Below are 22063 nucleotides of genomic sequence, written 5' to 3'. Positions count from 1 at the left end.
TAATCGTTCCTTTTTTTATGATCTCAAGTCTTAACGAATTACTGTACCGAATTAATGAAACATTTATTGTAACCAGGCTATGAAACTGTTGGACACTTGTAGCACACGAGTCATCTGGGTCAGTCACTGAACAGAATGAACATAAACTTGAACTGAACAAAAGGGTGTGGTGCATGACAATAAATTATGACTTTGAGGTTAATCCGAATACATAGTTAAGAGATTACATACACCTAGTTTAATGAAAGAAGCGGATTTTCCTAAATTCCTGAAATTTGCACAATCGACGTTTCTAACCCCTGAATAATACGAATCACATATTAAACGTATAATACTATAGAAAATCATTAACCTATGGAGTCTTTGAGTATTTTAAACTTTGCGTGTGAAACTAATAGACAGACGATTGTTTTGACATGAAAATTTCGCAAGCAGATGCTGGAAGAATTTAACTTTTGTGACTTGATTTCCTTACAGCCCCTAAACCATCGAACCAACTCGTACCAGAATGAATTATTTCCACAAAGGATGTGTCTATGACAAAAATACTCCACTTTGAAAGAAGCCGGTCTGTAATTTCAGGAAAGAGATACAATTTACCTCTGACAAGTGGCTCTTTATCGTATAATGAATAGGTCGTCGACAGAGGAGTTTGAAGATCATAGAGTGGTTCCTACAGTAACGTCAAAAACACAATCGGATTTTTTACCGATCTTTGTCGCCAAATCTTTTCATTTCCTTACAGATACTTACAGATACTGTCCAGTTTCCCATTAACCGTTCTCAATCTACGATATAAGGTTAGCCAACTATATTTGCAGTAACCTATATTTTGGGTGAGTAGAGCTGTTTCATACTCGTAAGAAACGAAATCTAGGAGTCTGTAATTATCGGGAAGTGATCCATAGGCAAACAAAACCGCCCCGAGGGGGCAAAAGAGACTTGACACTCGTCTCTGGATGAATGGACGCCCCGCCCTTTTGTCCGTCCGTCCGCCTGTCCATCGGTCGGCAGTCGGTACGTCAGCAACTGGTAAAATACCTCATACAATTCCCTCGCAGGTAATGGAGCGCATATCCTAGCCAAGGAACAAAAACCCTTACTCACCATCCATGGACTGAAAAAGCTGTAAGGGTGTTCTGTTGTGATGGAAGGTATTAAGCGGGCAACCTGTGCATCCCTTGGGGACCTGCGGATCACCCTACGGACTTTTTATTTACCTGAGCCAGTCGGACGATGACACGAAATTAACCGATCAAATCCGATTAGGTACAAAGACGTCTGTTTCTTCCACGCGTTACGAAAATTATGCAATCATGAAATGGCAACCGTAAAGCAACGTCTGCAGAAGCTTATACTTCCAGAAAATTTAAGAAAACTTACAAACGATAAGTTTCCAGTTTTACGTGCAAACTACACTGAAATTAAAGTATCGTGAAAATAGTCCTCAGCCTTCATTCAAAGTCGAAATAAGCCGTTAAAAATGTCATGATGCAGACCATAAAAATGGTTAAAACTATCATATTTTGGGTCCTTACAATCTACATTGTACACACATATGGATAAACCATACTTTTATCTCAGTACATACTCGTCAAAGGGAATACTTGCTTTTACAAGTGCATGGTAACCATGCAAATACGAAAAACCAAGGTTTACCTCATCATCAGATAGAAAGATAATTTAAGATGTTCTATTTTTTATTCCACTAATATTCTCAGAACGAGAGATCAAAATAGTAATCCACTTAGTCCAATTCGCATAGGATGAACGAAGGTTCACAAAAACATTTATGGAGTTGTGATTTGTGAATTGGAGAATCGCGATTTAACCACGATATTTTTATACATCTATCAATGCGGTCTTCCGAGTTTTCGATTAAAGACTAAAAGGTTGTCTTCTTGAAACAGCTCTGACTGCTAATCATCGTTAAAATTTCAATTCATCCTGACTTTTTCAGTTAGTTTCAGTAACATATTTGCCTTCCGACTTTTGCTTTTCTAAATAAAAGTACCTTTACACTTATTATCAAACATGTCTAGGCGCTCTGACACAGGTCCGTTATACATCTGACGACTAAACGACGAAGCTCCATTTTATGACTTGTAAACTACGTAGACGCCAATGGCACTCCAAACGGATAAACGACGAGTGATTCTATTTTCCGTTTATTCGGTAGTGTTGGATGATTGCTCAGCACGGGTGGTCGATTAGTCGTTAGAGAACCCCGTATCGTTCCCTCGCGGGGAAGCGTAGTAAACGAATCAGTAAACCGCGATAATAGAGTTTCTTAGTCGAAAATTGAGTGATTCTGAGGGGGCCGAGGACCAGTCAGGCGAGGAATTGATAATCAACCCTGCCCACCTTCTCTGGTCACCCTTCGAGTCCACTCCCCGCTTCCACTAAGGGTTTCGGAGGATGACCAACCCCATCCACAAGTAAATGGGTGCGGTACATTCTGACTGCACGTTATAAATACACAGGGAGCCAGGTAAACCGAGTTTTTCCAGTTATTGTAGGTGTGCTGTTCACAAAATCAAACGAGGCCCGCCAGAAAATACCGTTTACAAAATTTTTAGCAATCTGATTCGCCAATTCAAACCATACGTGAACTGTATTCCTCGACATCCTTATCTATAAATTTGCCGTGTTTTTTTTCTCTTGACCTTCGGCCTAAAAAATGTTGAAAATACTTTTATTAAATATGTAATAGTTTTTAAATTATGTACACCAAAGCTGAGAGAAAAATAACTTAAAAGCTGATGCTCCGAGCTTGAAAATAATTTTTCGATCAGTTCTTCGCATGCAATTTCGAAAAGTTACGGAATTTTGAAATTACACGTTTTGGTCAGGTACCTTAAATTGAATAGTCCGCTAATTTTGTGCGAGAAGTTTACAATTATTATGATTAAAAAATAAATGCATAAAAGCACGCAAGAAATGTGTCAAATTATAAGAGGATATCAAAATACCGACCGAGTAAGCAAATCGTTATATTTTACACTTTCTTTTCTCTCTCGTGAGTCATGAAATCATTTCAAAATTTGTAAAATTCCTTTACCTTTACAAAAACTGATGTCTTGAAGAAATAATTTGTTCAGATTGGTATTGCATAAACAAAATTGGAGTGAGAAATTTATGCGGTTGTATAAAAATTGTATTTGTTAGCCGTATCGTTATAATTATATTACATGGATGACGTAGTTTCGTCGAGAAAAAAAAAAATAAATAAATAAAAAAATTCGACGCTTACATTCTAGGCTTCTATTCACAGCCCTCCCCGAACCCCAATTATACTAACGCACAATTGACGATAAAACCTGAACTTGAATTCGGTTTTCGAAACGGTTCATTGTGAACCTCCGAGGTAAATGCTTCTTACGCAGCCATATTACAAGAGGCTTGCGACCATTGTCCTCGACTTATTCAAAAATAATAATATATTCCCGATATCTCCGTAAAAGTAATTGGATCGAGACTTAAGCCCTTTGCTGTGGGTGGTAATATAATGGATGATGAATCTGAAAACATTGGAATCGGATCAAAAACGAGAAAGGTTAATCATTTTGAACGGTCTAATTACAGAACCTTTGCTCAAATTCATGATATGTATCTTAGTTTGTGTTATGCAAATTTGCTGAATTCCATTTCTATCATCAGATAGTGGATATGTTGTTTCATTTGTGTACACCATCATAGGTGTAAATAATAGAATAAATAACGATGTTGAGAATTTTGTGAACAGTTTTTTCCTCTTTTCCTAGCATCTGATTCAGGCTTTACTTTCCATTCAACATTAAAGCGTACTAATCGATGCTCTCTGTAAATAATCCCCAAAAGATAACGAAACCGTTTTCAAAATGTCTTCCATTACACCCGATCAAAAACCGCTGCAACGTCGGAAATCCAGAGTTCCATGTTTTTACGACGTGTGCAGGATACCGTGAGCTCAAAGCTTGACTCGCACTCGAAACATCATGAAGCACAAAGCGCGACGAGGAGCTTCTGCAGAGGGGGGATGTGAAGAGAATTTAGAAAAAAGAAGGTGGCAAAGGGATGGAAACGCGGCAGCTCGCCGAGGTGACGCTAATGAGGCACGTCATAATTAGTGATACAGTCTACCTACTGGGCGCTCTCCGAAGAGTTCTCGAGAATACGGGCAATCCCACACTTGGAAACGAGAGGTGAGGAGGGGACCGTCCTCGTCTTTCCTCATTTCTTCCTTTCTCTTGTCCACTCGTCTCGCAGCACCTTCCTGTACCTCTAGTTCTGCACCCTCTTCTGATTCTCATCTCGAACAGCGACATCACACGGAAAAATAACCCTGCATTCCCGTCATCGTATGAACTCTTGATCTGCGCCCAGAGCCAAAGATGATACGTATTCGATATATAAAACGACCGAGAAGCATGAGGACGCATCACCGTTTTCGAAACAACCAGAAAGATAAAATATAAGAAGCAACTGGATTTTCGATCGGTCATCAATGAGAAGCGTTTACAGTTGTGGTTGCTATACAGTCTATAACTGTTTTCATTTACATATAAATTAATACTGTTTATTCCTAAAAGTTAACTTTTTCCTCTAAAACGAATTTGCTGGAAATATGAGCCCAATTTAATGGTTCCAAATTTCAAATAAATATTGCGACCAGAGTTGAGTCGGAAATAAAGTCCTGTATGTAACACAGGAGTAAAAGTCGAATTTATTCTCTTGTTACATAATGTACTACAAATACATCGACAAAAATTTCGTTTTTTACAGTTATCAAAAAATTCTACATGAAATTCATATCTTTAGGATAATCGCGGTTTGCATATTGTTGAAATTACAGGAAAATGAGAAACAAGTAAGTATTCAGTACAATTATAATTGTCAATAGTACATTTTCTGGATATTATAGCATTGAATCTGATAGTTCAGTGTACTACATTTTTTTTCAGTTAAACAACACCTCAACATCAATTCATGGTTTCACCCAAATCAAATTATCGCAATAGTTACGAGTAGGGTTGTGCGGGTACTAAAATTCTTCGGGTGGGGTCGGTTCGGGTAAATGGGTTAGTTTCGGGCACCCAAAAATCTCAAGTTACCAGAAAATCTCGGGTTACCCAAAAATCCCGAGTTCCTCGAAAATTTCGGGTTTGCCGAAAAATGAGGGGTTTTTAATAATTTTGGTCACGGTTATTTTCGCTTTTCCAGAAATTGCGTGATTTCTGAAGTGAACAGAGATTTCCAAAAATTTCAGACTTATGTCATATCCGAAATCCCGGATAATCTAAAGGACAATTTCGTAGCGGTCTGGCATTATGAGTTCTGGCGGTTCTGTTCTGAAAAAATCAGACTAGAGCCTCACCAAGAAATGTACCGTCGAATTCTTTCATATCTAGTTCATTACCACATCAACGTGAAATAATTTTATTATCGGCCAGGGGTGTGCGGGTACTGAAATTCTGTGGGTGGGGTCGGGTAAAATGGATTACTTTCGAGTCAAATAGCCGTAAATTTCGGCTCCTCGAAGATTTTGGACTAACCGAATATTTCGCGATTGCCAAAAAACCCGATCCGATGCAAACTCGACCTAAACCCGAGATTTCGGATGCCCATACACCCCTAGTTACAATAAAGGTACATACAGTACAAGTGACCATTATCAAAGAAACCAATTAACATACCTTAAATAGATTCTCTGTTTACAGTTAAAAAATTAACGATAAAAAATTAAAACAGCCAAGGACTTTATAGTAACCACAACTAGAAATTTCTCTTTGTGATGCAGTAACATGAAACTGAGGTATCGAATATCCGATTTCTAAAGGTGCCGAACCGTGAATCTGGCTTACCCGTTTAAAATAGCGTGTCGATTTAATAGCAGCACGGAAGCATGCGCTTCGTCCGAAGCGAAACAACCGCATCGCAACGACGGCGATAAATACAAACCCCTGCAAGTTGCCCTTGCGCGATTTGCTTGCATGTAAATGCGAATACACGCGCCCACATACGCACAGCATACAAGCACCTAAGCTACGAGTGGAGGATAGTAACAGACCAGTGAATAGGTCCACAATTATACGAGGCGCGTAGGGCAAGGGAGTCGCTCCGTAGGGGTGGACGGGAGGATGGGAGACCGATTTGAAGCACAATGCGGCTCAATGACGAGGAAATTAGCCGCGGTACTGCTGGTGACGCCCGTCATCCCCATCCCATAAACACGAAGCGCACCGTCAACTTCTCTTCTCTTCGTTTCCCGCCGCTTATTGCTTTGATTTGCTTTTCTCTTCTCACACACTCATGCACGGAATTTACACCGTGACAATCTCGCGAAACTGAAAATCCGAATGCGCATGCGCGAAATCGCGTACGTCCATTGGATAGATTCAGCTAATTCGCGTCAAGTTTTTCGTCCGCTTGTTGCAGGTTGACCAACCGAGTTGCGGCCAGTGCGGACGCCAGCTGCCGAAATTCTCCAGGCGTCTCGAGGCTATATCTCGTAGAGAATTCGAGAAAGCCGGAATTGTGTCTGGTCCACGTGCAAGTTAACACAACCTCGAAATATTTGTGTACTGGTATTTTGAGACAGGCAAAACCGGACAAAGTTGGCCAATCTGTGTAACCGAGGTGTACGTCACCGATTTTCTTCATTCTGTGACAGGATATTGCAGTGCATCAAAAAACTTGGACGCATATTTTCTTTACATACCAACTCGGTTATTTAAGGGGTCAAAACCACACTCAGTTTTACGCCAAAAATCGATTTCTAACAATATCTTGTCGATGAGGTAAAATTTCTTCATGAAATTAATCGGACATTATTCACTCTCAACAGACGATTACATGCCCGTTGCAGTCTTAACCTCAAGGATTGCAGCCTTCGTTTTTGGGATGAACTTTAGGGGTAGTTTTCACCCCTCGAATGGACCAATTAGTACTTAAAAAATGCGTGTCTAATGTTTTTTGATGCACTACAACATATCACGGGAATGAAAACATGGTGCGGAACACCTCGACTGATTTGAATCTTCCTTGAAAGTGACAATCAAGTAAGGTGTCAGCGAAATCGAGACAGTTGAAAAATAAATTAAATGACTAAAAAAAGACTGTCGAATGTAAAAATTAATTTTGCGTGATAAAGCGCTCAAAAAGCTGAAGTTTGAATACTAGATCAGAGTAAAAGCAGCCCTGTTTACATATACTAACATTTTATATAATAATGTCCAAGCCTAGCGATATTGAAGATGTACGGATTGTTCCGTCGGAGTAAAAGAATAGGAATACAGAAGAGATCGTATAAAAATATCGGCAGAAATTACCTCGGTACAATTGTTAATGAATTTCAATAAAACAGTACTCCTGCTTAATCTTACATTTATCCTTCACCACAGTAATGATCTAGGAACGTTGATTTTTTATCCCGTTTTGATGATAGTAATAAAAACCTTCCATGCAGAGTTTCTACCGTATCCAAATCTGACGGTTCACTTGTTAATTATATTTTCAATACTATATAACCTACACTTCAGAGTGTGAAGTTGTCACACTTAAATTGTACGAAATTTGGCATAGATATAAATTTTTTTAAGTCCTAAAGGCATCAAGGGATTGACTGGGCTTAATTAGTTCGAGTGTTGAACATGCCACCCGTTTCGAGGCATATAAATCGTTTAATCCTGTATTGACGTCAAGTAGTGTTGAAGAATGTATACCTGAAATTTCAATCGATCAACTTTGATCGAAAATTCAAGTTGCCATCAATATTTAGTCTCTATAGTACAAGTTTCGGAGGGATGAATGAAACCCGATTAGCTGTACAAAAACACCAGTACTATGATTTCCAGGTTTTTACATGAAAAAAAAAGAAATTCCCTAAGATTTTCCTAAGGAAAACAAAATTTTCTCGAGAGCTCAAGTTTTTTCCAGGTAAAATATACTCTGTAATAATATGATTTTCCAATTACGGTAAAAAGTGAAAATAATGAAGGGGCGAATACGCCGAATCGTATTTTACAATTCTTTCTTTTCCTAAGTAACGAATCTCTTCAAACTTGGGGAAATGATTAGGGCTTATAATTGTACTTGTGAGTTGTCTGAGAAACGTTCGGAAAATTGACGAAAACACTGAAGTACTTGCAGCTAGATTTTCACTCGATTAGAAATTATGGCACGGTATTGCAGCTGAACCAGATATTTTTTCTTACGTCTTAAAAACACTGATTGTGAAATTCAACCATATAAACTTCATTAATTTGAGTACATCATGGAAATCTCATTATTATAGATTTTTTCACCAAAAAAATTCTTATTGTTTGTCTGATTCTAATGAAAAACACTTGACTTTATTTTAAACGAAATCTCCGCAGATCGTCAAATTCTAACTGTCATTAATAATAACGTATTTCTTGTTGAATCACAAGTTTAACATCTGTAAATTATTATGATTTTATATATGGGATTTTGTTCTTGCCAACTGATGAACTCAAGTAAGAATCTGTCTCAGACAATCTCTATGGATCTGTACTGTAATCAGACGAACTGTAAGAATTTTTCTATAAAAAAATAGTGGCACCATGTGATTTCTCTGACGTTGTTAATAACAAAGTGTTTACAATTGAAATTCAATTATGAAATATTATTTTCTGGATCATGCTGAGATTTTCTTGAATCGGGCTCAACTTGATCAACTTCAGTTGCCCTGTTTAACTCTCGTTTTGTTATGTTTCTTATTGGACACATTTTTGACTCATACCTCCCATAGATTCTCAAAGATTGTATATAGTAGAAGCGTTCAGTATTTCGGTAAACCGAAAACTTTTTAGCAATTTCTTTGCAAAATATAATGCTACGGGTATAAACTCGCAGCACCGATACCAAAATATACTACATTGTACCGAAATACCGAAAAATCGAAGACGTCAATATTTCCGATCGTAAAATTAATGGAGTTTTTGTTTACGTGGATTTGATTGATAGCTGATATGCGACAAGATAATGGTTCGGTAGTGTTCCAGATACACATATATTAGTATTACTATACTCATAAGGTATGAGAATTAAAATGTTTGCCGATTATTCAGCTTACTTTTTGCTGAAATTGCGGTTTTCACCAAAATAACGGTATCTCGATATATCAAATGTACCGATTGAAATATTCTTGCAGAAAATCAGTATGAAATTTTCGATACCACTCAGCCTATCAAGATCTTGTAATATGTATATATATATACATATATATATATACACGACTACTGAAGTTGACAAAGAGAACATACTTTGGGGCGTGCGACTCGCGGATATACGAAACGAATATCCGTTCCCCAAACGCAATACGGCGTCGTGGCTGGAAGACGAGGCTGAGGATGAGAAGTAGAAGGGCAAGTAAATATGTATAAGCAAAAGAGCCGGGCGTGGGTGGCGGCGAAGTTGGAGGTGGAGGAGGAGCTCGGAGGCGCACATTTCTATTTTCATCCGGCGTTGTCTATCCTCCGAAATGACAGGTGGGCCCCGCGTCAAGGCGGGCCCGGTGTCCCGGGGGCCCGGGGCCCCCGTAGCGGGGCCTCGTTAGACAAATTAAGCCCTGCTGACTGGTGCGTTCGCCCGGGATGAACTTCGAGTGGACTGCAAACACTCGAGGAGGCGCGCTACCGTTCTCCCGGTTCTCCTCCTCCCTCTTCGAGCCCGCCGACCACCCTGGCCTTTCCGCAATCGTTGGACGGATGAATGTAGCATGTACGTGTCTCCTATGTACCTATATACAAGTTGACTCGCAATGCCTCTGGTACATGGTACGTCGAGCAGATATGCGTATACATCATATGTGTATAATGTTGTATGTTTCTGTACGTATGAGTATGTTTACCAATTCTTGGATGCAAGGTAAGAGAGAGAGAGAGAGAGAGAGAGAGAAAAAGAGAGAACGTCAGAAATTTAGTTATGGATAATCCGAAATTAGAGACATCGTGTTATGCAGATATTTCGTGCGAGATATCGGATGGAATTTTTTAAGATTTTTTTTTTTTTTTTTGTTCACGTACTTTTTTACCTTTCGCGTTAGTTCGTAAGACAGCAATCAGTTTATGTAACCCGCGTCGCTCATTTTATATATATACGATATGATCGCACGTTTAGGATTAATCAAATTTAACGTGTTCGTTATATAATAATTAGCTATGATGATATAGAGTAGATATAGTTAGATATAGAGTCTCTAACGATTTTCACTTTTGACCCAAAAATATAGTTCAGGGTACAAAATGAAAGTTAGCGTTGCAGCTATATAAACCAGGAAATCTGATACGAGTTACTATTCTTTTTGATTATGTTTTCTTCTAATATGTTCTATTTAAAGTCCTCAATTATTTTGATGTTTGTGCAAGAATGAATTGATTTAAAGTTAGTTAAATTATATAACATGTACATAACAAACATATTTAATATCGCATAACTCGATAATGTAAGTTGTTGGCAACTTTAGTCACACTAAATGGTTACTGATACAAAATTTTCTTGCATAATTCCAACAATATTTGAACCACAAGTGTAAAGATACCAATTTCCCTAGATTGAATCTTCTAGTGACTAAAACAAGTGAATTTTTTTCTCAGCACGTCAATTAATTCGTCGCCAAAACCTCGTCGAAACGACTTAACCTCGATTTGTCATAGACGGTGCAGACAACCTGCTGCGAGAGGACAAACGCTCGTTTGTACTCGGTGTCCTCGAAGGCCTTGTCGAGGGTTATGTTTGTGTGGGTGGGCAGAGGGCGCCCCTTTTTCTATTCTTTTGGCGAAGGGCGGCGGCGCGTCCCTTTCCACACCGAGGGCACGATGTACATCCGCTAATTGGATAATTACAGAATGCGGCGTGCTTGTTTTATAATTGGGAGCGCACGGCCCGCCCGACCGCTCGACGTGACGGAACGTCGACGTCCCGAGTCACGCGGTACGTGACAATCCGTCATTCGAACTCATTTCGCAAACTCCCCTGTACCTCCTGCACCGTGCAAAGCACAGCAAGGATCAAGTTGCCACGGCTTTGCCGTCTGCAGACCCGAGCGGATTTCTCCTCGGCTGACAATTAGACTCGTGCCGGTGACAACAACGGGTAAACCACTTCGTACAACGGGCCCGTATTCGGATCCGAAATATCGAAGGATCCCATCTGGTGGGCGAAAAATGTACTACGTTAACCGGGTCGTATTTCGTTAAAAAAAAAGTCGTTCTTCATTGTATATTACATGCAATATTAACGCAGTGTACCTGAACAGAAATCGAATCACTTACAGGAAGTTTGCTGTCTCTTTAGGTTCGTATATTTTAAGTAAACTGATGAAATGTTAACCCAGTTGCGACGCCATATTGCGCTAGCCGCTACTTTGGATCCCAATGAGAAATCTTGACCTCATGTACACACGAGGTCACATGACCGGTCCGACGGTATTTACCAAAATCGATATAACCTTATCTCAAAACTTCGAATCGATTTGCATTTTTTTGTAAAATGATCATGCTATGGTCGGAAAGTGCGATCTGATGCGCCAGAGCTGAATAAGTAACGTGCAAATTTTTAATATATCTATTTCGCTGCGAGATGGGCTTTGAGGTTATATTTTATAAATTATTCAATTATTAATTGGTATGATAATTTATTAGTCCTAGCTGACCAGAGCGTACTTTCTAAACCCTAAATGATCATGACACAAAAAGATTCAAATGTAATTTACGCAATATTAAAATACGCAAAAAATTTAAATGCAGAAAAATAAAGTGTAGAAACCACAAATATCTGTAGAATCGTCAAAATTGTGACGATTATATACTAAGACTTTCTATATTTCAAAATTCAATAGAAAACACGAATTTTTGTTTATCGATTTGGAAATTATATAAAAATATAGTTACCCTTCTATTTGCCAAACTTTTCATTCACATTTCTACCTCCATCCGTTATTTACATGGTAACTTCGCGAGGTATAGGTATAGGTATATTATCATACTATGGAATTTTTTTTTTCTTCAGTTTTTCTCAGCCCTGAATACAATGCCGACTCCCCTGCAAATATGCATATAATCTAACCGGTATATAACGCGACGCGTATCGTAAGTCAGAAGGGCACGCGTGCGTTTTAATTCAAGTTTTGTAATCCTTATGGGAGTGACGACGAACGACTGACTGCAGAGAGGAAAGTCTAGGGGAGAACGGTTATCGGGCGTCGGTGGAACCCCATTAAAACCACCCCACAATTTTATCATGTGTATACACGCGCACGTATAAGTGTATACATATACGCACATGTGCAAATATACGTGCGCCTACGCCACGCGTTTATTTAGCAAGTCCCCGACCATTCATTTTTAAGTTACTGCTGCAAGTTAATCAATAAGTTCAATCGTGCGTCCAGCCTTTTGACTTTAGCCACTCACAACAATCAAACCTGACGACGGCTCGTTAACGACTAATCAAACCGTGCCGTGTGTTATACATATGCATACTGACATGTATACTAGACTGCCTCAAATTAAAACTTTATTTTTCTTCGATCTCCCACTTTATAAAATCATAGTTGTTAACATAATATTCATTTTATTTAAAGATTTTGTATTCGCCATTCAATTAACACGTAAGAAATCCAATTCTGGCGGTTGGAAGGAGATAATAATTGTTCTATATAACGGACGGAACTTTGTATGGCAGCATTTGACAACTTATATGTTTTGTTACACACATCGATAGAAATATTACTTTCTTACTAGTTGCTAGGAAATTATAAGAAGACGAGGAATAATTACAGGATGGCCACTAAATTTAATTAAAAAAATTCCCTAACATTTTATTCTTTCCCTGCAAACCGGAATCACGATTTTTCCCTGACTTCTTGCACTCTGAAATATCGGGTTTCGCAACGCTCTCTATCTCTACTTTTAAAAACGTTGGGGTCGAATAGTTCATTGACAAAAAACAGAAGATAATGTGTACTGGTAAATATGATGAGATTGAGGTTAGCAACGTTAGTCTAACGATGGATTAACAAAAAAATTACTACTGTGCAGCTTAGAATGACTGATTTGAATCTGTAAAAATTTGATCAATAAACCGCTTTGTTTATACGCTTTGCTGAATCTTAGACAGTTCCAAAATTGCGAAATAACGATTTTTCCTAAACATAAAATGCATTGTTACATCAACGTTAGGAACTTCATTCTGACTAAATATGAAGTTTAGATCTTTGGCATACACATTCACATTGTTATTAATATTATCATTGTCGTCTTTATAAATTAAACATTGATATTTCAACAAGAGCGAAACGTGAAATAAAAATATAAAAAACATTCAACGAGTATTAAAAATTATGAACAGCTAGTACATCTACAAGTATGTGGTACAATTCCCTGACTGATACACAAAATTCTTTGACATTACCCGATTTTTCAAATTTTCAGAAAAGCGGCCACCCTGCTGAGTTTAGAAATAAATTAATCTGTATCAAACTCACCACGATTTTGATGGTATCCAACCTGCGGAGGGGGAACATAAGCGTATTGTCCAGGACCATTGTTGCTTCTGTGATGCCTGCATGAAAGACAAAAAGATTTTTACTCGGGAAAGTTATTAAGGTAGTATCAATGGTTTACGTCATACTGGCGCACAAAACTATAAAAGGTACATAAATTTAAGAGATGTAAGTAATGCATAGGCAAAATTGTACGCGGAAATCTCGCACATGAAAAATACAACACATGCCTTTTTTGCATACAGAAGTTATGGAAATAATTATATTCCTCACGTGTCGTTTACCTACAAAATTGAAATTCGCAAATGTCATATGATATTTCATCTGTATCTGAGAATTGTAACATTTTTCCTTGATGTTTAAAGATTTTCGGAGTTTGTCACAATCCGAGGGGCAATTCACTTGGAAATCAAATCAATGATTTCAATCCACTAACATTGATTTCGCGAGATTTCTATGACTTCTACCTGAGTACCTTTATTCATCTTCATCGGCTTCTTGTCTTTTGAAAGGAAATTCAAGTTTTTTACATTCCTTTGACTTACAATTTGATTTCGTTGATTGAATGAATACCTTGTCATAATAGGTATCATAGATAATATGGACAGAATTGTGACACAGCACTCTTCTTTGTCTGGTTATCTACTATCAGTGACATATAAAAATTCCCCCAAAATTTTCCATTTTCCTAACAAAACTTACTGAACAAACTCAATTTTTGTTAATCCAAACTCAATGAATTATGTAACGCAATATCTTTATTGTAAATTGAAATAGTCAACCTGTCTCGAATTTCATTCAATTTTTCTCAATCTGAATTACTCAACATTCCAATGAACATTCGTTATTCTTATTTAAAGAAGATACATCACAATATATATATTTGCGTGAGAGAAAATCATACCCAGCCATCGGTTCTATTCAGTAATTTGTGTCGAATAGTGTAAATTGGTTTTAGTACTGCGTTCTTGGCAAAATTTTCATTTATGTACATACATTAGTTGCTTATTCGTTTTCTACGCACGTATTACATATTGACTAGAATAATTTCCTCAGTGGTAGAAGAAATCAGGAAATTCCAGGAACTGTTCACAGATTCTCTGAAATTTCCCTGATTTTTCTAGACAAAAAAGAATAAGAATTTTTTTTGATAAAACAAAACTGAAAGACAAGCTACTGACCCTAGCATTCGATGACCTGCGTCTCCAAGAGTAGCCCTCTGCGTTGAAGGTGTGAATCCAATTTGTGGACGCCACTGATTTCCACCACCACCACCACTTGCTCGATTCATCTGTTCAAAGTCCTGAGGTTTCAAAACTTTAGGAGGCTCTTTGGCACCTTTGAGTTTCTTTGCTGGGAATATGAAATCCTTCTGATACTTCGGATCTCGAAATCTCACGCTGAAAATTTATAAACATTAAGTATAAAAATAACTCAATCCAAATATGATACGGGTCAACAAATTAAAATGTTTTCTTGTGCCTGAGTTACGAACGGTATTCTTTTTATCTTTACGTGTAGAGAGACAAAAAAGGTATACATACTTTGCTTGAACTTTCAATTGCAACCACAACATAGACTTTACGCTGATTACAGAAAAGTAATTTGGTCTATAATTGTAAGATAAAAAAAAAAAGAAAAAGAAAAGAAATTGAGACTTTCAACTGTTAACTGAAGATAGCTGATTGTGTATAAATCTGTCAAAAATAAACCTGTTTGATAGTGATAAACTTTTATCTCGAATTCTCTCACCAGTAAACTCGATTGTCTCGTACTGGTAATCCTCCGATCGGGGAATTTAACGTAGCACCATCTCCAATGCAATCCTCTGCCAGTAAAACTGTTCCGCGCATGCCATCGACGCATATGTTAGTTTCCACATCAGAGTCTACTTTATTTTTATACAGTCCAGTTATAAAATCGTAGCTCTTATTGTCGAGGCTGACATACAATCGATCGTCACCTCTGACGTTACGTTTTTCTAAAGAAAAAACAAATTACGGGGAGTCAATTATCAACAATTACAAATAGTGTAATAATTTAAATAATTTGGCATATCGGCGTGGCTCACTTTCTGCTTCGCTAAGACACGAATAGTAAGGCTCAAGAGCTTTGAACAATCTCTTTTCGTCGACAAATGGCAATAGAGCAACTCCTTGCCAGGCAAATTTCTTTCCATTCAAGTCGATTTTAAAATCTTCAGGATAAAAATCTATGATTGGAGATTTCTGTAAACAAAAATTCAACCTTCATTGTGCGCTCACTCATATTATATAACGTTATAGATTTTCAATTTATTCAGAACTGAACTCTTTTTCACATGATGGAGAACGATTCTGCCAAATTTATTCTAAACTCACCGGATCGCTCATCAATTTTGCCCATGGGGGAGGAACATGGGAGCTACTCGCAGCAGGAAAAACTCCCATCAATTGTTCCAGTGGTCGAAACTGTGAGAGGTGAATAAAAAATTTTTGATATACAATTTTGTCTAGAATATTTAAGTACGTTTATTATTCGTTGGGAAATGATAAAGCGCTCGAATGTTAGTTTAAAGTTTTTTTAGGGTTCGCAAGTTATGAGTGTAGAAAATTTTATTCTGTACATAAATTTTTTTTATCAGAAATCAAGAAAAAAAATAGTGTTTTAAAACAAAACATCTTAGTATATGTTTCTTGATTGTACTGATAAAACAATTCAAGTATAAAACGTAAAACGTACGGAAAAATATTTGACGCTTTCAGACCTTTTAGTACACAGATAAAGAAGTAACCTTGATCTTTTAATACTTCCACCCAACTATGAATGGCGTACAACAGGACCGATAAAAATGGTGTGATAACAATCTAGAGAAAGCCAATATGTGTTGTACAGTACGTATAGAAATCTATTTTTATCCACTAAGACTTGTTTTCGTTAATGTTTGTGAAAATTAAACAAATTGATTCATTCAAATAAATTACATACAAATAAAATACAATATTGAGTGTGTATTCATAAAGTTGTAACTCATTTTGTAAGCAGCAAGTTTTTCATGATTTGAGTGATTAAAATCAAGAATGTGTAACTTCAGCCAATTCGATATCCCTAAGGTTTCACAAGATTCTGTCTAGATGCGTCATAAAGTTATAAGCAAGAATTGTCTACGAAATTGTACGTGACACGTTCCATTCAGGATGTTAAAAGCAGGTTTGAAATTTAAGCAGAGCTTATTTCTTGTTATACAAAATAAAACGGTGACTAACATTTGACGAAAAGTTAAGGAAAACCATTTTGACTCGCTACTTTCACAAATCGTTGAATTTTTTAAAAAATACTCACTGGAACTGTGTCCTTTTCAAATTCTGTCGACAGTCCACCTATGTTGATGAAGTCACTGGCAAATGGAGCGTAATGGTAAGGAAAATACCATTTCCAAGATGCACAACCTTGGTAATAATAGCGAAGTACCCAACAAAGGCCGCGTACGTATTGGAGTGCGACATTATTCCTAAGAAAAAAAAAAAACATGTATCAAAGTTTACTTTACATTTGAAATTGTTGAATATAGCTAATGAAATAGTATCTGCATAAAGTTTTTGATCAAAAACACAAAAACTATCACTAATACTGATCGTGAAGTCCAACAATAAATAATTTTACCTGAAAGCCAGATTATCTTTGGAAACGTCGAATTTGGACTCATAGTATCGATCTTTGAATCCATCTTCCCATAGTCTTACTTCGTCGTGAGCTTGATCGTCGTCAGCTTCCTCCGTTGTTACATTGTCGGTCTTTCGCTTCTGACCTCTGTTGCCCGATCCCTACGTTTGTTCATATTAATCACACATGAAGAACTCTGGTTCAGTTACATTTCTGAGACATGAGAAATAACTTTTAACATGGTTTAAATTGATTCGGGAAAAGAATAGGCTCACCTCTGGCAGAAGCATACTCTCTAAAGCATTGGTGGCGTTCGTTCCTTTCAACGCTCTCTCTGTAGCGCTCGTGTTGTAATTTCTACCCTGCATTCGCATTTGGAATGCTTCATGGCGAGCGTTTTGTACGGGCTGCGTCGCTTGACCCAAGGGCTGAAATTAAATGAATTAAATATGAACAGAAAAAAAGTTACATGTTTAAATGTGGTTAAAAAATTGGTAACTCGGGTGATTTTTGTATTATTCAAAAGTTCGATGCTTCTTTTATGTAGGCATTTTTAATAAAGACTTTGAATCAACAAATTAAAGAAGAGAGAGACGACTTGCTTGTGAAAAAAATATGAAACTCTAACGGAATACTTATGTAAATTTGACTAGGAAAGAAAAAAAGATGTATCTGAAAATCGTGGCCGATTTTCAGGTGAATATAATCCTTTATAGAAAAGAAATGTCTTCAGTTGAAAGTGCGAGCTGAATGTTTTCCAGAAAAATTACCGCTTCAATCCTGATAATCGTTCAACGAAATTGCGCAACCAATTCAATGGGTAAATGCCGACATCCGAATTAAAAATTTTAAACTGGTGCATTTATTTCGCCTAGTTTGCAAAATTTTCATCCAAACTTACAGTTGGAGCAAATTGTCCAGCAGGAACCCAATTGGGTTTGTAATTGCTGATAGCCTCCAGCCTTTTTTTCTTGTTTTTCTCTCGTTGTTTGAAAGACAATTCATTTTGTTGTCGTTTTTTAAAAATCTCATCTTCAACGTTTCCAAGATCAGACATTATCATTTGAACTCTGTCAAGATTCACATCACCGCTGTCGGTCAGAAAGCCCTAAAACAAATTCCAAATATTTCGATAGGTTTTCAGCCAGTTATATAGTTTCAATCAATCATTGATTGAATAATGCACAACGTATCCAACGACTTGCACGTCAAATGATTTGTTAAACTCACCCCTGTTTTGTACACAGTCTTCTTGTATAAATTGACTAATCTATCTATGGCACCTTCTCTGATTTCAAGCGACGGAAGATGCGGCAGAAAATCATTTCCTACAAAGAAGCACATGAAGACCCAATCGTCAATCGCACGTTCAAAATCGTACTTAAAAGGCAAATTAGGCATTTGTAACTCTCGTTCCAAATACTCTCGAAGTACGTTTAATCTGACGAATATAAATTGGCACTCGGATCCAAACATATTCTCTTCCTCCTTCGCGACTGGCTCCGAGCCTGTGCAATCTTTCATTTCATGACCCAATTGGCCACAAATATCGCATGGTCTTGGCTTATTCGGTTTAAACTCTTCTCTGATAATCGTGAAGTTCGGTTCATGTGTCGCCAATCCCAACATTATCAAGTCCGCGTCTGCTCCGCACAAAACGTGCTGCGTATTTGGATCGTGATCTGGTTGGCCTGGGAAATTGTTTAATTGAAAGGTATAATAAGCATATAATAGATAGAAAGTTAATTGCTAGCCTCGATTAATCGGTACATTCAGAAAATGATTTATCGAAAAAGTTGATTAATCGATAAATGATATCGCTTTTCCGATTAATTGTAACCATTGATTAATTGAATAATGACACAGCCATAATTAATATTTTATTTCATTAGACACAAATTGACGTTTTCAAATCCAATTTAATTCTGCAAACACAAAGGTGGTCATTAAACCCGCCAAGTAATGAACCAGTCCAAAGAACTGTACTCACGTTTATAAAATAACTGAGAGAAATTAGTTCAATTTATTGGGGATATATGATCATCGTGAATCTCAAAAATGATCATTGCATATATTGTAAACTTAACTTCTTCGAAGTTACCATATTGTTCCGAGTATAAGCGGACCTGCAATTGTGAGAAATATTTCAGGGTGTTTTTCTGAATTACCCGCACATAAAATGGGATCACTTATAAGATGAGAATGATTTTGGCTCAGCTTATATTTGGAACAATATGCTAATTCTGAAGTTCAAAAACAATTATTCTTGTTTAATTGTTTCGTTAGACACCAATTTCATATCTGGCAATAAAAATTACTTCAAAATGCACTTACTCCGTTGCTTCCGGATGTAGTCCATAATTTTATGTTCTCCTTCTCCAGGAACATTTGCGTCACTAAGAATAACCTTGATGCCACGCCATCCAGGATCATTGTTTAATCGTTCGTGAATGTAGTAATGTAGACAAGCAGATAATCTCGCCATGAAAGGTGTACCCTAAACAATTTTTCATGTACAGTTTTGGAATATTTTGCAATCTGTGTTGAAGAACTGTTCGAACAATCAAGCTTAACATCGTATATTTTATTACAGTTAGTTTGTTACTCACAGGCGTAATACAATTACTGTCAAAGTGGTCCCCCTTGGGTTTCTCGGGAGGTAAAAATGCACCCTTAAGAGCTAGTTCTGAGCGTATCCTACTTATTTCAGTAATTTTTTCAGTTGTTTCTTTAGACGCTCGGAATCGCCTGGACCTCTGCTGATTCATTTTTGCTCTCGGTGCCTGTAAATGCAAAGGTACAGAATAGAAATTTGAACATTAAGATGTTGAATGTAAGCTTTGATCGCGCTTTGAAAAATATTGAGCAATTACCATCAACTGTTATATCAGTTCAGATCTGAAGTAAAAATATTGAGAAATGAATATCTAACGCTGAACTTACAACACCGTCAATCGCCATGTATAGTAATTTCCTTGGTCGTACAATAGCAAATAATCTATCTATGCATTCAAAAATAGCATCCATCATTTCGTCTTCATTTTTTGGAGCTGGCCTGATAAAAAGTCAATTGATTATTAAAATCTTACAAGGCTATCACTGTGAGTTATAAGAAAAATTGTCCTTATGGGTAAATTATACAAAACACTTCCGTCAAACTGTATAAGGTAATATGTGAAAATGCATCGTTATACTGACGTCGCACACTTTACTCTCATAATACATCAAGTTTTCAGCAAAGTATTAATTCTTATAGGCATCATGCGGGGTCAAAAACGAATCAGTAGTATAAAAAGGATACTCACTTATCCTCAGGATGCGTGCATGGATGAATAATACCATTCATATCAAGATATAAATTGTCAAATTCTACCCCGTTGGGGTTAGGATCGGCGGAATTGACGGGTACACGGACCCCGTTTGTTGTGGTTGCCTGAAATAATTTAAAATACGGTAAAGTTGGATGAAGTAGCGATCCATATAATGCTTGAAGAATATTTCATGTAGTCCTTTCGAATTCGAAAGTATAAGCCATAAAACGAATCCAAATACGTGGTTTTTTATTCACCTTTTGCTCGATGCATTCCACTATAACTGACGGATATTTTCGAGTGAGCCAACGAAAGAATGCCGGTACACCCATAACTGAATTTGTTTTTAATTTTCCTTTAATACAACTATTACTTCGCACCTATCAATTTGTATAGTATTTACGATTAATTTTATGTGATCTACAGATGGTCGGTAGCCATCTTGTAAATTGTAACAAAAAAAAAACTAAATTAACATAGTGAATCAACACACCTCTGAAAAGTAAGACTACTGGACTAGTTTTACAGTGGCGCTAATTTTTACGGTGAACTTTAGAAACTCACTCACAGCCGATTACGAAAATAAACCATAAGAATAAAAATCCAAGAGCATTGTTACTTTCGACCATCCCGCTACGATCTTTTTACAGATATTATAAGTATATACTTATGGTTGTTACCACCACCCACCTTCAATACAATAATCTTGTGAATGAATCATAAGATAATGCTAAATAATGTCTAACTATTCAGATCTAACTGTACATTACTCATTGTGAAACAGATTTACGTAAAAGTCACGAGATCTTCCTACAGAATTTTGACATGCCTATATTGTACTCCGTACTAATTCAAGAGTATTTGTAAATATTATTATAATTAATTGTGAAACCTTAAAGACACCTCCGGGCAGATTTTCACAGGCAGCAAAACACTGCCGCAGTACTTAGCTGCCGAGTTTTTGACCAGTGGGAATTCCGATAAAGCCGAGGAGCGCTAACTGGTGCACGGTGCATGCGTATTATTTATTTTATTGGCATTCCTATTGGTCAAGAATCTGGCAGCAAGATATTGCGCGTTGACTGAAGAACATAAAAACTGATACCCCTGGGTACATTTTTGTGATCAGTTTTCGGTGGGCAAGTAGGCCCAACTACCTCCGAGCACCTCCAATCACCGTCAACCACCACCGACCACCTCCGACCACCTTCATCCGACTTGTCCACCTCGTCCCCCTCCATCTCCTCATCATTCTTCGCCTCATCCTCAACCTCCTCGGCATCCTCAACGTTCTCGTCCTCCTCGACCACCTCCGATCACCTCCTACTACCTCCAACACCTCCGATTATCTCCATCCACCTCCTACCACCTCCTGCCACCACGTACCATATCCTATCGCCGCCAACCACCTCCTACCACCTCCTACTATTTCCGAACACCTCCAACCATCCTATTTACCTATATTACTAGATTAGCTATTATATGAAAAGAGAAGAATTATTCACTTCGAAATGGGATTCTATTCGACGCGCGCTCGATGTATTCCATAACATTAGTATTCATAATTATTTCAACAACTTTTCATTTGCTCTCTCGATCTTGA

The 22063-nt window shown here is 37.4% G+C and overlaps 1 protein-coding gene across 2 annotated transcripts in view; it reads right to left on the bottom strand.

The window, feature by feature from the left end:
- The window catches only part of LOC124182689 (5'-3' exoribonuclease 2 homolog), a 39569-nt gene extending 18654 nt beyond the window's left edge, over positions 1-20915 (bottom strand). Inside the window, exons 1-16 of one of the 2 annotated variants that reach the window (XM_046570260.1) lie at positions 20718-20915; positions 20455-20582; positions 20093-20204; positions 19759-19932; positions 19484-19646; positions 18380-18840; positions 18051-18257; positions 17425-17577; positions 17150-17310; positions 16829-16997; positions 15868-15957; positions 15579-15735; positions 15260-15488; positions 14689-14907; positions 13490-13566; positions 10946-11154 (exon numbers count right to left, since the gene is read on the bottom strand). In XM_046570260.1, coding sequence (XP_046426216.1) covers positions 10961-11154; positions 13490-13566; positions 14689-14907; positions 15260-15488; positions 15579-15735; positions 15868-15957; positions 16829-16997; positions 17150-17310; positions 17425-17577; positions 18051-18257; positions 18380-18840; positions 19484-19646; positions 19759-19932; positions 20093-20204; positions 20455-20582; positions 20718-20792 — 2769 coding nt within the window. In that variant the 5' untranslated portion in view covers positions 20793-20915 and the 3' untranslated portion in view covers positions 10946-10960. Of the gene's footprint in view, positions 1-10945; positions 11155-13489; positions 13567-14688; positions 14908-15259; positions 15489-15578; positions 15736-15867; positions 15958-16828; positions 16998-17149; positions 17311-17424; positions 17578-18050; positions 18258-18379; positions 18841-19483; positions 19647-19758; positions 19933-20092; positions 20205-20454; positions 20583-20717 lie in introns of those variants that run through there. The other variant, XM_046570259.1, reaches the window with a different exon arrangement.
- Positions 20916-22063: the final 1148 nt, after the last annotated feature.

This window comes from Neodiprion fabricii, chromosome 5 (assembly GCF_021155785.1).
Source record: "Neodiprion fabricii isolate iyNeoFabr1 chromosome 5, iyNeoFabr1.1, whole genome shotgun sequence".
NCBI classification, from domain to species: domain Eukaryota; kingdom Metazoa; phylum Arthropoda; class Insecta; order Hymenoptera; family Diprionidae; genus Neodiprion; species Neodiprion fabricii.
The sequence above is the reverse complement of the archived record's forward strand: the minus strand, read 5'-3'. Positions and strand labels throughout refer to the sequence as shown.